General features: G+C 39.0%; 1 protein-coding gene across 3 annotated transcripts in view; it reads right to left on the bottom strand.

The window, feature by feature from the left end:
- Nucleotides 1–5,225: 5,225 nt before the first annotated feature.
- Nucleotides 5,226–16,631, bottom strand: part of LOC125466203 (neurabin-2-like) — a 211,184-nt gene continuing 199,778 nt past the window's right edge. For all 3 annotated transcript variants that reach the window (XM_048560421.2, XM_048560423.2, XM_048560422.2), the window contains exon 11: nucleotides 5,226–16,405. In XM_048560421.2, coding sequence (XP_048416378.1) covers nucleotides 16,352–16,405 — 54 coding nt within the window. In that variant the 3' untranslated portion in view covers nucleotides 5,226–16,351. The remainder of the gene's footprint in view (nucleotides 16,406–16,631) is intronic.

The following is a 16,631-nucleotide window of genomic DNA, read 5'->3' as shown; positions in this document are numbered from 1 at the left end:
GCAATAGAAAAGTGGCTGTGCCTGGCGGCCTGAACAAAAATTTAACCTCCATCCAGTGGACCTTCGATATTTCACCTGGAAACCAAACCAACAACAACCTGAAAATGGTATCCTGACACCGACACCAGTGGCAGCAATCTCCTCCAATGTAATATACTAGCTTAGTAATAACTCACACTCAGATACCTGAGAAATATGATACTTATGTTAGCTGTAATAACCTTTGTTAAATAATCTTTGTTGGATTCTTCAGTACCACATTATCCACACTGCTACAGGCAAAGTATCCTTTTGGAGGCAGACTCACATCAGATACCATGATGAAACCCATGGCTTACCTGCTTTCTTCCCTAAAGTACTTCTGCAAGGAGTTAAACAGAGATATAAGGATTATGTTAATGAACAAAAGATATACAAATGCCACAACACTAGGAACATGAATTATATTTTATTCACATCTGCCACAAACTTTCTGTTGACCTTTATTCTTTCTCAAATTCGATGTTTCTGCATTGCAGATTAAGCACAATCTCAGGTCAATCAAGTTTTGTCATTTATATTAGACTCCAGCACAAATTACAGAGTACCCACAGCTACAGTATTTTTTTTTCCACAAAAAATGTACAGTACAGCCAAGTGTCAAATGCATTGTTACTAGTGAATATGAACTAATCAAATGGAAGCTTAAATATATGTACAGGACATGTAATGAAGAGCAATGGATTAAAGAGCAAAAACAATATGACATACAAAGATAACACTTCAGTAATATCATAAGGATGTACCTTCAACAATATTGCAATTAGAAGGAACATCACAGAAAGAAGATCATTTTACAAAACAGAACAATAGGTTTAAAAAAAACGTGGGAAACCGGAATTGATGCTGTGAAATGTACTCTGCATCACTATAAATAGCAAATTAAAATATGTATCACAATGTATTTTATAAAGACTCATCTGATGCTTTGCCTTCTCGAATTGTGAATCTGATTATGCTGATGACAAAGTTAATTCAAATAAAGTTTCCTTTTAACATAAAAATATCACTAATACTTTGAAATAAAAACTGGCAATTCAACAGAAATTGCTTTGGAGAATAAACACTCCTTAAGTGAGTCTGCATTGATGCTGTACCTCTCTGCTCATTGAAAGAAATGTTTGATGGGATGGTCAGAAATATAACTGAGGATATTACTGTCTTTTTAGAAATAACATGACAGCTTTCAACAAGACATTGTAAACTCAAACAGTAAACTTTGAAGATTTAATTATAAGCAGAAGGATGGAAAAAATGCAATTTATTATCAAACTATTCAAGCCTTTCAGAAAGCAAGCCATGGATCTTCATATAGCTTCTGTAGAGGCTTTTAAAGGGTAGAAGAAGGTAGAAGATCTTCCGGTGGAAAAATCATTGTTGCAGCAGCAGAGAAAGGAGTCACGTATTCAGATTACACGTAAATCCTGATGCACTTATATTCATGGGAATCGCCCAGGAAGGTGGAATATCTGATGGGCAATTGGGCAATTATCTGCTTTTGCAATCTTCTGAAACAGTCTCCATCTCTGAGGTAGTGTTAGAGATTTCAGTGGGCTCCAACTTGCTAACCCAAATGACCAGCAAAGTTTAGAGGGATCACACTTGCTCTAACTCCTGGTTAGCAATAAAACTGAACATCCAGGCTTACCACTCCTGACTACCAACAGCACAACAATCTGACCTGACGCAATTTCATTCCCTCTCCATTTTATTTAAAGTTAAAATAATTTTGCATATCAAATTGCCAGTGATATATTTAATTCATAATTTCATATCTTCACTAATAACACAAATACAGAAAACTGCATGATATGTTCAGATAAATAAGCTTCTTCAAATCATTTAGATGCCTTTGTGTGTAAGTCAGTACTGTAATAAATTTATGAAAAGCATGCTTTAGTGTTCACAAAATTGCAATTAAAATCTGATGTTTTGAAGAATGATTGAACACTGATTGCATCAATCTCGGACACAGAACTACACAGAGTGACAAAGTGTAATATTTTCCCATTACTGCAATGTGTTTTTAAGGTACATCCTTATTCTAGAAATTCACACTGAAAAGCAACTATTCCAGTTAGATTTCAACAGGCATAGAAAACAGCAAAAGCAGCTTAAACAAATGCACAGAAAACTGCAGAGGAAAGAGCATCCATACATTGGCAGTTCACTGTACAATGGAACATTTACACATATATACATAGAAAATAATTGCAGGCCAGCTGCTCATTTTAATTTGATCAATTGCAAGATAATACAGTTTGCAGAAAAACCTATTGGGTAGGCCACATTGCCGTGGCTTATAGAGTTATTGAGTTACCAGGTCCAATGCCATTTCTTTATTATTCTTCACTTGTTGAAATGTATGCTGTGGATATTTGGTGCTGGAGTAATGAATTCTAGCATTTAATGTTGTGAACTTATCATTTTAGTAATTATCAATATTCAATATCTCTGCTTTCCTGTAAACTAAAACAAGTCATATAGTTACTAAGTAAGGAAAATATCAAATGGCAGGCTGACTAAAGGATTTATCATCGGCTCACCATACTATCATTTACCATGCAAACATGGAAATAGACTAAAATAGGAATATAGTGACTATGTATACCCAAAGAAGCTTATTCTACCTAGATTCTCAATGATTAATATTAGTAAGTAACTCTGGAAATATATGTCTTCATGTCTTATAAATACTCTCACTGTTATCAAAGGGTTAAACTCAGCAAAGCAATAAAATCTTAGTCATTTTGATCCTTTATATTGTAAATAATCACCCAAATTGTAAAGAAGCCACACCTAATTACATGAATGATGCCTGCATCCATTTCTTATGAACTCAGATGGCAATTACTAAGAGAAATCTGAGCAGTTAGCGAACTGGTCAAGAAGTGCAAGCCTTTGGATATAGGCCAGTTACCAAGACCCTGGTGCCACATGGCTTGAGATGATACGCCTAACTGAAACCTTCAGACGTTTGCAAATTTCTTTCTGTGCAAACATGCTACATGCCTCATATTTGTGTATATATGCACCTGCATACTTTGTGACAAATGGGCATTATGCAAGGTAACAAGTCAGAAAAGGTTCACCAGGCTGATTCTCCGGATGGAGGAGTTGCTTTATGAGGAAAGGTTGAGTGATTGGGCCAATATTCATTAGAATTTTGAAACATGCACAGTTATTTTATTGAAACAAAAGATTCTTGACAGGGCAGATGCTGAAAAATGGCTGTCTTTGATAGGGAGGCAAGAACAAAGGGCATAAATGCTCCCAGTTGAGACAGAAATGAGGAGGAATTCTCTCAGAGAATTGCTACGTTTTGGGATTCACTGCTCTGAAGGAGAGGAGGTTGGTTCACACAGTGAGGTCAAGGGTCAGTGAGGCAGTTTCTTTTATCTACAAGACAGTCATGTGTAGGCGGTAGGCAATGAACTGAGACCAATATCAGAACAGCTAAGATTGAAGGGCAAAATGATTTACTCCTGCACCTATTTCTTATATTCCTGTGGGAGGAGTCTTCCTAGCTCCCATTGAATGTCATGGGTCACTGTGATGATGGGAAAATCATGTGAGATGGCCAATAAGGAGTTTCTCTACATCAAGAGCCAAAAGTCTAATTTCCCAGAGATAGTAGGAACTGCAGATACTGGAGAATCTGAGATAACAAGGTATAGAGCTGGATGAACACAGCAGGCCAAGTGGCATCAGAGGAGCGGGAAGGATGATGTTTTGGGCCTAGACCCTTCTTCAGAAAGGTCTAGGCCCAAAATGTCAGCCTTCCCGCTCCTCTGATGCTGCTTGGCCTGCTGTGTTCATCCAGCTCTGTACCCCGTAGTCCAATTTTCCAACCAGGTGCTCAACAGTAGGATGAGATTCTCACGCATGAGTGCTAGAGAACAATCTGTATGCACCAACATCTCATTTTTAGTTAATCCCGCATTATGAATATGTAGTTTCCCAGTCGCCCACTTGTCAAATAGAAACTAAACAGCAATAAATCCCGATATAAAAGATAGAGAGAGTATCTGGCAAGTCCAGCTAACTTCACTGGACTTTCTGTCTAGGACACCAGTCACCAACATCTTAGGTCACACTCCACGGGCAGTGACCACATGTAACTCTTATCCATGGACTCTGGCATCAGGCACATGCTAGGCTCATTGCATTGTCATAGCACATATCCAACTCAATTGCTCTAGCCTTCTGCATTTCAATGCTGCAGTTTGGAAAACACCAGCACTTTTCATTGCAACATTACTGCAAGGATGTTCGCTTTCAGGGGGAGACACCCAAAATGGACCAAGCTGCATCACTGGGCTTTTCTCTCTCTCTCTCTTAGTCATCACTCATTTTGTGGCAACTTCAATGCTTGCAGCATCTCTGCTCTGCCTTGCCTTACAATACTTTTACATCTCAGCTAGTGCTTACACACTCTCACTGTCTTGCCTTCATTTTTACCCACAGACACAAAGCCAGGCAATGTTTCATGGTTGTCAACAGAGATCGGTCAAGAGGGTGGGCAGGCTGCTATATGGCATTGTGCGATGTCAATCTCACACTTGCCGCAGAAGGCAGCAGTGTATGTAACAAACATGTGCATCAATTAAGCAAACATACCTTGAAGTCTAAGGGGAGTAGTATTCAGTCGTCAAGGGGTCCTGGTACAGTAAGTGACAGGCATGGTCAGATCTCACTTCAGGAGCTTAGACATGAACAGTATTCTACTTGAGACAGTCACAGTCAACTCATAGGGATCACCGCAGTCCAGGGAGGGGGCCATGGTTAACCCTGCACGTCCAGTGCTGACAGTTAGGGAACCTGTGCTTTCTTAGTTGGAAGTTTGTGAATAGATCAGTCCAGTCACTCATGAGACAGTCATCAACTGTTGGGAGAGTGGGCCACAGTCAGTCCTGTGGATCATCTGAATGAATGCCAACAAGGGCGACAGGGGTAAGGATGTTATCAGAAGATGCTGGTATGTTAGGGAAAGTTGTAGAAATCAATGCTGAGGACTGAAGGCAGCAGCCTGGGATGCAGAGGAGATTTGATATGTAAGGGGAAAGAGAGGAAAGTGATTTGATAGTATATGGGAATAGAATGTGAGGCTGGATGAACACAGCTGGCTAAGCAGCATCTCAGGAGCACAAAAGCTGACGTTTCGGGCCTAGACCCTTCATCAGTGCTCCTGAGGTGCTGCTTGGCCTGCTGTGTTCATCCAGCCTCACATTCTATTATCTTGGAATTCTCCAGCATCTGCAGTTCCCATTATCTCTGATAGTATATGGGATCATGTGGGAGGGGAGGTTGAAGGCAGTCATCACCAATCACAGCCTCAGTTGGAAGACTGTACATAACGATAGTGGGCAAGACAGAAATGTAATACTGGGGCTCAGGAAGTAACGATGAGAGCTGCAGACATAATTCCAGGCGGTGTGCATGAACACATGGGGGATCTGTACATGTTGGCCATCAAAGGTGGCCCAAGAAGACAGGGACTGTGCGGTTTTTATGTTTGTCTCAAACTGCAAATTAAAAATGGCTGTGACAATAAATGGAGAAGACAGAGTCAAAGCTTTTAATCTGAGTACATGGGCTGTACTTAAGAGTGATTTAAGGCCCTTTAAAGGGACAACACTATTCCGGCATTTTCACAGGACAGAGGGGTGAAGTTATCTGGAAACATAGCATTATGCAGGTGAATGCACAGTGTGCAACTGGGTGAGGTGTGAATGCACAGTGCGCAACTGGGTGAGGTGTGAATGCACAGTGCGCAACGGGGTGAGGTGTGAATGCTGATCACATGCAATCTGAACCATGTCATTTGTCAGTGCAGACTGAAGGCAGTCATCTCTGTGAGGCAGAAGTAATCAGAGACCACCTTAAAAATGGCATCTGCAAGCCACTGTTCACAAATCAAACAAAGATCTCATTGACATCACAAAGGCATGAAACTGATGCCCTTGCACATTGAGCTGCATGTAAGCATCAACTTGCTCTCAAATATAATAATGCCTTTTGTAGGTGATGTGGAGCTGGCAGGTGAAGGATTCAGTCCTCATGTGGCACTTACAATTTCCTACTATCTGTGTGTGACAAAACTGCTGATGCATCCATCAGCATCAGGCTGGGATGTTCACCAGACAGCCATGAAGGTGAGAGGGAACCTGATTGAAGTATTTCAGATTGAGGAACATAGATGGGGCAGAGACAAAAGGTGCATTTTCCATGAGCTGAGAGATTGATAGCCAGGTGGGAAGGTAAGATAAAGAAGACAGAGAACTCGGAAGAAATTTTTCACGCGGAGTGGTGGGAATCTATAGCTCACGGCCTGAAACGGTGATTGGCTCAGAAATTCTCGTGGCATTTAAATCGCATGGAGATATTCACTTGCATTGTCATAGGCTCTAGGGCTATGGGCCAAAAGCTGAAAAATTCATGTACTCAGATCTGTTTACCAGTAGGGGCACGATGGGCTAAAAGGCCTCCTTCCATGGTGTAAACACCTAGGAGACAATGATTCCTACATCAAAATTCCATTTAAAGCAATTCCATAGCCCTAAGTGTCAGTGTATTTAATGTCACACTGTGTCGAAGGCAATGTGTGTGTGATGTGAATGCTGACTGCTCATGTTACTAAAACCCTGTTCCACATCTTATGTTGCACACCAGCTCACCACAATCTAGCCACAGCAAGGGTTATCATTGCTGTTGGCTATGGTGCAGCAAAGGTGCAGGGAAACAAAGTGACCAATGTGACAGCAAGGCGAGGGCCAACAGCAAGCTCCAGCTGATAACAAACAGCTTGTGCCTGAAGAGGTCACAGATGAAGGTATGCTTTGAATGCACAGGAGGGACAAATTCTATTGTCCTTGATGCCACTTCCTCCAGATGAGCAAGGTGCAGTGTCTGGCACTGTTACAGAATTATCCCAGCTGCTGGAGTGAGACTTGTTAGCTGAAGGGATGCTTGGCTGTCACAAGGCGTCAGCTGTGCTAATGTTTTATGCTATTGGCTGCCTCCAAGGCACCAACGGGGACTTGGGCAGGCTCTCTCAAACCACCCACAACTGCTTTATGGCTGCTTCTGATATAATTTGTGCCAGATCTCACCACATCATCTCATTTTCCTCAAGTCGAGGTTAATGTTGCAGCCCAGGGCGCAGGCCGTGCTAACATCACCGGTTTCCTGCTGGTGCAGGGTGCGATAAGTTATACTCACATTGAGAGGCCCATACCATAATGGAGCTGCGTTCATCAACAGAAAAGAGTTCTATTTCACCAATGTGCGAGTGTTCCAAAATCATTGGTATCATGTCTTTGGCATCTGCGTCAGAAAGCTGCCATGATGCTTATTAACCTGGAGGGAAATCTCATGATCCTTCCTCATTCAAAGTGCCGGATGGTTATTGTCAAACAAGGTCTATACTCTGTGACCATGCTGATGACTCCATTACACAACCTCCTGAATGAGGCCTTGTGTTGATACAATGTAGCCCCTTCTTCAACCAGGGTCTTTATGGAGCAGACAATACTGTCCTGAAGGTGAGGTTCCAATGCTTGCATGAGCCTCGGAAGCCATGCAGCATACTCAGATAATGTGTGTCACATAATTCTTACATGTTTGCTTTGCACCACACAAGCAGGCAAACAGGGGAAGGTAATTGCCACTGAAGACCTGGAAAGTGGCAGCAGTCATCTGAGAAGGAGGCTAAGCAGGCAGAAAATCACCTTTCGCATGACAGAATGGTGCAGTGTTGGTTGCAACAAGCCAGGCAAGATTTAATTGATGCTCAGTTCCAGTAAATGAGAACTGAGGGCAATGATCATTGATTGACTGCTGTTGCTTGAATGCAAGCAGTTCATTTCTGCACCAAGAGATTACTGTGACATCTCTTTGTCTGTTGTTTGTTCACTTCTGTTGTTGCTGAATAGAAGTGACTGTTGTGAACTGCCCTGCTGAATAGGGCAGATCTGCATTGAAAATTATAAGATGTTGACTATACCTGACACTAGGGAAAGAGTAGCTCTTCCCTATATTGTATTGCCAAGGACTGGTAAGCTGTATGGTGTGTATCCTCAACAGCAACAGATGTAATACTATGCAATGAAGTACCAGCCATGTCACCTATATGTCCTGAGAAGCATTACTTTCTGGTTGTCCTCCCACACTGTCTACAGTGAAGGGTAATGTCAGACTGTCTGCACTTCACCAGTGTGCTGCTAGGCTTCAAATATGGCACTGGCCCAATGAATGCTGGGAGGTCTGATTGTGATGAGCACTTCTGCTTCTGGCAAATGAGATCAGTCATGGAGCAGTGCATACAAGGATGTGGCACACAGGTAATGATGTGTCTTTGGGACAATGGCATGCTAACTCACTTGGCCTCATGGGGAGAAACACTCGATGAAACTTGCCAAAAAGGACTCTGATTTCTGGTGAGATTCAGTGCACTGCCATTACAATTCCCAAACAATCTATTAACCTTCTGAAACATTTAAAGCCTTATGATTAGACAGCTAGTGTGAACCAGGCCGTTAAACCAAAATCTAGTGACTGTATGGCCAGCATCACTTGGTATTTGAGCATCTTCTTTAACACACTTTATATGCAAGCATTTTGTACTGCTTTTTAAATGTTATATTTATTCACATCTTAGCTTTTCCCTACCAGCTAGGAAAACTGTAAAAGAACATTAGTGCTGGTAGGACAATGTGCTGGTTAGTTCACTTGGCTAGGGAACTAACATATGGATTAGATTAATGTCAACAGCATGGGTTTCAATCCCCATTCCAGATGAAGTCTGCTTGGGAATTGCCTCTTTGCCTTTCCTGTAGCTAAAAAACAAGCATGTTGAATAAATTACAAAGACTTGCCTTTGGGCAATGAAATGAAGAAGCAGTGTCCTCCCACAGCTGATCTGAGAGTTATTTCCCCAGTGATGCTGCACAGAAGCTCAGTTGCAAACATTTAGCAGCGTGATGTCCTTCTAAAACTTGAATCCATGGCCAATGGAACCCTGGATTGTGTGCCTTCCTGTGATTCTATCAGATTCCTTGTTCTGGAAATCAGCCACTCAGCTACTCAAGAAAATATACCTTATAATTAAAGACAAACAGGCTACTTGTTGTTTTGTTGGGTTAAGAAAAATTTTAATTGTTTTAAAGTTAACAACTGTGAGCTGCAATAATGATGTGAAACAAAACTTGCAAGAATTAATTTACTTCACAAGACTAGAAGGATAAAAATGTTTTGGGGGTTGGGAAAGATAAAAAGAATTATATGGAAAGAAAATACATGACTTCTAAATCCAGATTCTTAAATTAGTGACAAACAGTTCCTATCTGCCAAACATAAAAATGTAGCCCTAAACCTATTTCAAATGTATCATTTAATGTGAATATATTAGATTTGTTTCCATATGGTAGTTTCCTCCTTTGAAACTGAAGTTTAAAATGAAGCATGTCTGCCGTTTTAGATTTATTTTTACGAACTGAATATTTTATATCCAAGAAAATACTATGGTGATGATACAGGTATCACCATATTACGACAGTGCATTGTAGATGCTTTGGCTTATCTTAATGCATGAAAGGTGGTACACAAATATAATTTATAATGCCCTTTAGGGAAAGAAATTTGCTCTTTTTACATGGTTAGGCCTACATATGACTTCAGACAATGCAGTTGACTCTTAACGGCCTTCTGAAAGATCCTGGCAAGTTCCAGTACATTCGAGTAGGTGCCTCAACACCACTTCACAAGAGAAATTAGGGATAATCAATAAATGCCACAATATGTTCACATTTTCTAAATTATTATTAAAAAACTGCCTTTACTTGGTTATAAGTCTATCAGCATCAGATCGTCATCGTATGTAGCTGAAATATCCATTAAACTGATGTTTTGTATTAATTCAGTCAAAAAGCTGGACTTTAACTTCAGCCACTTATGAACAAAGTCAACACTGGGTTTCATGCATGCCCACAGTTTGTAAACTTTACTTCAATGTCATGTACAGTAGCAATAAGTAAAAATTGAACTATTATACCATACAGTAGCTTGTTCAGGAACACACAATCATTAATCAATAGCATTATTTCCTCAGCACTATAAAATGATTGATTAAGAATGTTATCAAGCAATAAGAGTAACATTTAAAAGGAAACATCATTGGCCGAATGTACTCAGGCATTGTTATAAGCCAAGCACAGGCTAGCTTCTTTAATGATCATACTCATTAAATATAAACTCTAACTGGCTTCTTTGTAAACTGAATTATTTTATGCACTTGCATATTCAAAAGGATAGCTCTTCCCAGAATCTCCAATTGTTTTGTCAAGCTCTTCACTGCAATTGTTTAGCTTGCCTTCTGGTATATTAAATATTGTCAACAATTTCTTTAATTGATTTTTACTCCATTTGAATGAGGCAATTACCATCCACCATTGTGCTGTGATCATTAAAACAATTCATGGCTCCTAAGATGTGGTTTGTTGAAATTTACAGTATCACAAATTGATATAAAAATGCTTATAATTACATTTTTCTTTATTAAGGCTCTTCAAACTTCACAAACTGTAGTAAGGAAAAGGAAACTGAGAACTAATGAATCTCCAATGTCAATGTATTCATCCAGAAGCCCTATTTCCAGTTTTGACAAATACTAAATGTTGTCTAGTTTTTAATTATGCCTATATTTCAGTAAATATGGATAATATTAAACTTAAAAAGAACGCAAACAATTTATTTATCAGCTGCATTCACATACGTCACTAACAGTTGAAATATTCTTGTCCTTGTCTAATGTTGCTGCAACAATGATAATATAAATTCTTAATGGATTAAAAGTCCAAAAAAGACTTTGAAGGGGATGAAAAGTGACACTACTTCATTTAAATCAAGGATCTAAATTATATTTTGCAGCAACAAAGTTAAGCTTCTTTGTATTTATTATCAAGTTATCCCTTCTGCTTCCCCCACTAATTTTCTTTTATTTGTATGCCTCTGTTCCTGGTGTTGCTAACTCAAGCCAGGGAATGTTGCATTAAACAGCCCTTCAATACCTAGCGCAAGTAGCTAATCTGTGGCTATTAGCCTTTCTTTTGTATTTGTTTAGGGGGTGTGGGCTTCAACGATTGGGCCAAATTCACTGGCAACGTGATGAACACTGACAAGATGTGGTTTTGGTAATTTGTTGGATGACTTTCCTAATTTAAGTGCATTGGCATTTCTAGCACATACAGTAAGATTGTTCTGACCACTATTTTTGATTTAAATCAAAGGCCCTCTCATGAATGATTCTTTCATGATCTTCTAAGGAGGTGAACACCAATAGCACTCAAAAGGCTGATAAGCTAAATTAGCAGGTTATTTCAGATACTTTCTAATCAACGTGCTCAGCAACACAACTCTGGAATAGGTGAGACTTGAACCCAAGCCTCCTAATTCTAAAGGTAGAGACACTATCACTGTGCCACAAGAGTGCCTTAGCAGCTCATTTGAAACAAATGCACAGTAAGTGGTCAGTTCTGTATTGGCCATTGGAGTGCATCAATTTCACCAACAAAGTCTTTAAACAAAGCTTAGTGGATTTGTCATGTGTAAGGACAACAGAAAGTCATCTTCACCGCAGTAGGAAAGTCTAATTATGTCATTTAACCCTCGTTGGTCAATTGCAGTGCATCTTCCCAAATACTGGCTTTATACAGACTCTGCAGTATAACCAGGGGATTTTACAATCTCTGAAGCTAAATATCACTCCAGCTATTTACTCAAAGAGCAACTATCAAAGCTCTGCCATTATTTTTGTTCCCCCGCCTACATCATGTACAATTTACTGATTGAAAAGTGAGCAAGATATCTACTTAGAAGTCCCTTTTTCTTTATATGTAGGTCATAAAGACAGACACCTGGCAAAGCAAAGTGAGCTGACCCCAGTTCACCTCTCCTGGAAGCTAGCACTCTTCAATGCCTTCCCTATGACTTTACTGATACAATGCAACTTTTGTTCGTACGCAGCTCCTTTGCAATTTTTGCTTTTTTCATGGCTGTGCCATTAAGTTATTTTAAAAATGCAGGTTTTAATATTGATAAGATGAGCTTACTGCAAGGGATATGTCAATTTCTTTCTATGCAATATAATCTGAACATGGAAAAAATATGATCTTAAAAGGGCATATCCTACAGAGTGAATTGTCAACTTTATTCTGTACTGTACTGTTTGAATTCATGCTACACATCATTTCTTCTAATGAGTTCAGATATGTTTAATATACATTCAAAATAAAGTAGGTTTTAACAGATGACATTCAAATTTAACATGGGGCAAAACATCAGGACGAGCCTACCTATAAGTCGCAAGACATCCCAGAAACATTAAGAACTCTGTTCCTACAAATTTCTTGTGACAGCCTCAGTGCGATCCTTGTTATAAAACTTAAGGATCTTTTGGACAAGATTAATCATAGTAAAAAGAAACAGAAGGTTAATAATTTCATATAAGCTAGATAATACCTTTTCAACAGGAAATTTAATTAACATTGAGCTAACATGGTTGAAAGCCATAAAATAAACAATTTAACTTTGCTGAAGTTTGTATACATTTCACCAAATACAATTATCACATATACACAAGTGAAATCAATCAATCCCAACAAAATCTCAAATAGTGGACACAGGGCTTAATGCAAACTATTGGCTGCTGAAATCTCAAACCTATAACAGTCTGTAGCAACGGCACCTGTGTACGCAGATAACAAAAACCCAATATGGCTCAGTGTTTTCCACCTCTCCTTCCAAAATAATGGAGAAATGGCAGTTCTAAACAAGAATTTGAACCAGGCTGGATGAGTGGCTTGCTGCTTAAGCTTTTTGCGAATGTTCATTGCAATACTCAGTATAACGTGGAGGCATTTTTGTGCTCTTCAAGGTGACGGATGTCAGTGCCAGTGGAACATTTTACTACTTTTTGCACCTTGTATTAACACAAAGCATTCTGAGGACATGACTAAGATGCAAAGTCATGCTTCCTCTAGACCATTATTATAATGTCCCTTAGCTGTACTCTCATTTTATATATCTCTATCACAGCATGTGATTTGAAATCTAATGTTAATTATTGCTGAGAAAGTGGAAATTGGCTCAGAGTAACCAATGCCATCCACTTCAAACCACTGGAGACAGGAAAAGGACATTGTCACTCTATCAGTTTGGGAAAAGTTCAAAGGACGATGTCACACTGCACCACATAGTCCTTTCTAACATATTACTGGCCACTTATTATAGTTGGAAAGTTGCAATTAATAAGTAACAAAACTTCATAAACTTTCTGATTCCAAATGAAAATTGTTTTCCGCCCCCTTACAAAACCTCCAGTCTGCCACATAACAAGCATGTTCCTTACTTTGTTTAGAAAGATCAAAGAGAACAGAGGTAGACCTCATGTTTCTAGCCTTCCTTCACTGAACACCCTAAATAGACTGTAAAGTTCTTGCTCCAAAGGCTTATCTGATCACCTGGAAACCTCAATCTTTGAGTGCAATAAAATTCAGATAGTGAAAATTATATCACAGCAGAAAATATGATTTGAACTTGCATTTTTGATGAGTCTCCAGAACTCTATCCCACGAGATACTGCTATTTATGTCCAATGTTTCAACTGGCTTTGAGAGATAGTAAATATCCAGGACTAATAATAACTTTCTGGGGCTCTGACAATTTCATTCCTGTGGTTCTAGGAGTACCAAGTTAAGAACAGTGGGCACCAGCAATCAGTGAAGGACCATGTTGTATGGACAATTATGTTGTAATGAAGAGGGTTTAGGGCACAGACATGACAAAACTGCTGGCTACGAGAGGTGGCACAGGGTAGGTCTGACAAACAGCTAGAAAGGTCTTCAGAATGTTTTTTCAAAATGGTGACTTTGTTAACAGATACCACATTCTGAGGTCCAATGGGACTCATGCACTACTGGTGTGCTGATTCAAGGCACCCTTCCCATAGGCCCCCTGCATTAGGTTTCACCAGGTACACCCAAAATGTTACAGTGCTTTTGCTTTTATGTCCAATAGTAAATGGAGCAGAGGCTTATCACCAAATGTCAATGTCTATACTTTAAGCCAGTCACATGTAACCTTTATCTGGTTAAATACAAATGTCTCAAAACTTAATTAATTGGATCAATTTCTGCACAGTCTAAGTCATCTAAAACACTTTAGCTTAGACATTTGTTCAATTGCTTTCCATCTTGTAAAACAGTTTTTGTTGCCCACACACTACTTCCTATTGTTGCCGCATTCAGTGAAGCCACCTTATGCTACAAAAAGAACAAGTGTGGCACAGAGAGGAGTCCAAAAGAGGTTGATCTTCGAGGGTTCTTCTGGAGGAACTCAGTTTTATAGTCAATAATTAATATGAGACTCAACAATGCAAGTACTTGTTGGGTAGACCATCTGGTTGTGATGCCAAGAATATGTAAATGGTATCTAGACGTCAGATGCAGAATGGATGGCCTACATATTTGGAGGCTTGGCCAAGCTGAATATCCAGCCTCTCCCAGTGGCTGGTACTGAAACTGGGACAGGACATGCTGCTAATAGATAGAATGGTTCTCATTTATTAAACATTTTGGATAAGGATAGCAGCTGTACAAATGGAACAATGTTCCACACAAACTGCAACAATTCCCTCCACACCACACCATTTGTACATATTCCAGTGCGAAATTAACTATAGTGTGTGCATATATTTTTATGTTTGTTGGCATGGTAACAAGCAGGAAATTGAACTACTGATGCTTTCATACATTTGAGTCTTATTAGATTCTCTGAAGAGACATGTGCTCTCTCTTCATGTGAATCAAGCCATCTGTTTCTGTCCCATCCCATTTGGAATTGGTAAAGAAATGGACATAGCCATTGAGAATTTACAGGAAAAGTCAGAAATTGGCTTTTGCCAAGTGATACATCTGTGATGACAGGTGGGTAGAGCAAATTAAGGGTTCTAAAAAATAAATGCTAGAATGGATTCATATATATCTATATATTCCTTGCACTACCATCCTCCACCCAATGGAGAAATCATTCAATTACAATAGCAGACTCCTTCGCTTCTGTAATACACAGCTCTAGAAACCTATCTCGCCATGTAACATACTTTTTTTCTTTACAGTGCAGCACTGTTCTTTCGTATTCTTACATCTTATACTAGAAATTACATGGATTTCAGCTATACATCTACACAAACACTCATCTTCGTTTCTGTACATGTGTAATGTCAATATTGAAAAGATCTACCAAATATGGCACAACGAATAATGATAGGAATCAATGATAATGCTTGGTAGATCCAAGAGAAGCATGGAATAAGGAAGCAGATAAAGTTAAAAAAAAAACAGGCAAATACCACAAATGAAATATTTTCAGTATCTTTAACTGAGCAACCATCTACTTCATTAGTCCATTACAGCAACCACTATTCAACTTTACATTCCCAGTTTAATATACAAGTTTTAATTCCACTTCATACTCACTTGTTCAGTAACAAAGTAATGAAATTTGGTTTATCTTATTTTAAAATTATATGTCTAATAACAAAGTTTGTTAAGACAGATACTGGTACCGTCACACTATGCAGATATAAAATGAACCATCCACTGAGGTGACAATATCATTAGTCATATAATGCTTTCCAATACAGAACAGAACAAAACAAACAGATAAAATAAGTATGGCTTACATTAATTTGCAAAAGTAAATCACGCATAACAAGAAAACAAATACACCATTGATTGAACCTGCCTTTGAGCTCAGACATTAAAAAAACTTGTGCATTCTCACTCATGACATAAGGACAAGTGACACCTCATTTTATTCTTGAAGTAATAGTTCACCAAAGACTTAGCTAACAGCAACATTGCAATTTACCTTTGTATTGATGCTGCCTTCAATGAACATTCATTTGTTAGAACCTTTTGATTGTTTCTGTATAAACTAAATAAACTGAATGGGACAGTACTAGTTCGGTGGCTGAAGGAGCAAGTCCAATCTTAGTGCAGACCAGTTCATTGCTGCCCTTTACTACTTCACTGAGCAGCTCTGATTTGGCCATCTGTTTGAAAGTGACTTGGCAAATTGTTTTATGTAAGACAACAATGCAAAAACTCCCCATAAACACAATCCTTTGCACTGAGTGCAACTCATACAAACCTTCCAGAGGAAAACAAACAGGAAAATGTCAATTTTCCAAGGCCTGTTGCTCTGATGTGAAGGTTTTGTTTTAAGTAAAGGTGATGGAAAGAGATCTTCACGTCTAAATTGCATTGGAATTTTTCATTGACTCTAGGCTTGTCTCCAGTTCTGTAACCTGTATAAAATATTCATAAAACAGTAGTAAGAACAGTATGTAAAAAAAATCCATAATCATTCTTTTAATATATTGCTACCGTAATTTTAGGCCATTGACTATGACATCTTTGAAGTGGCTATTATTGAGGGTGGGGAGGTGCAAGTATGCATGGATAGGACAATTTGCTTTTCTCTGACTGACAGAAATAGGTATTTGAATATGCCATTCAGCCTTCAAGTTTGTT

The sequence above is a fragment of the Stegostoma tigrinum genome, chromosome 31 (genome assembly GCF_030684315.1).
Source record: "Stegostoma tigrinum isolate sSteTig4 chromosome 31, sSteTig4.hap1, whole genome shotgun sequence".
NCBI lineage: Eukaryota > Metazoa > Chordata > Chondrichthyes > Orectolobiformes > Stegostomatidae > Stegostoma > Stegostoma tigrinum.
The sequence above is the reverse complement of the archived record's forward strand: the minus strand, read 5'-3'. Positions and strand labels throughout refer to the sequence as shown.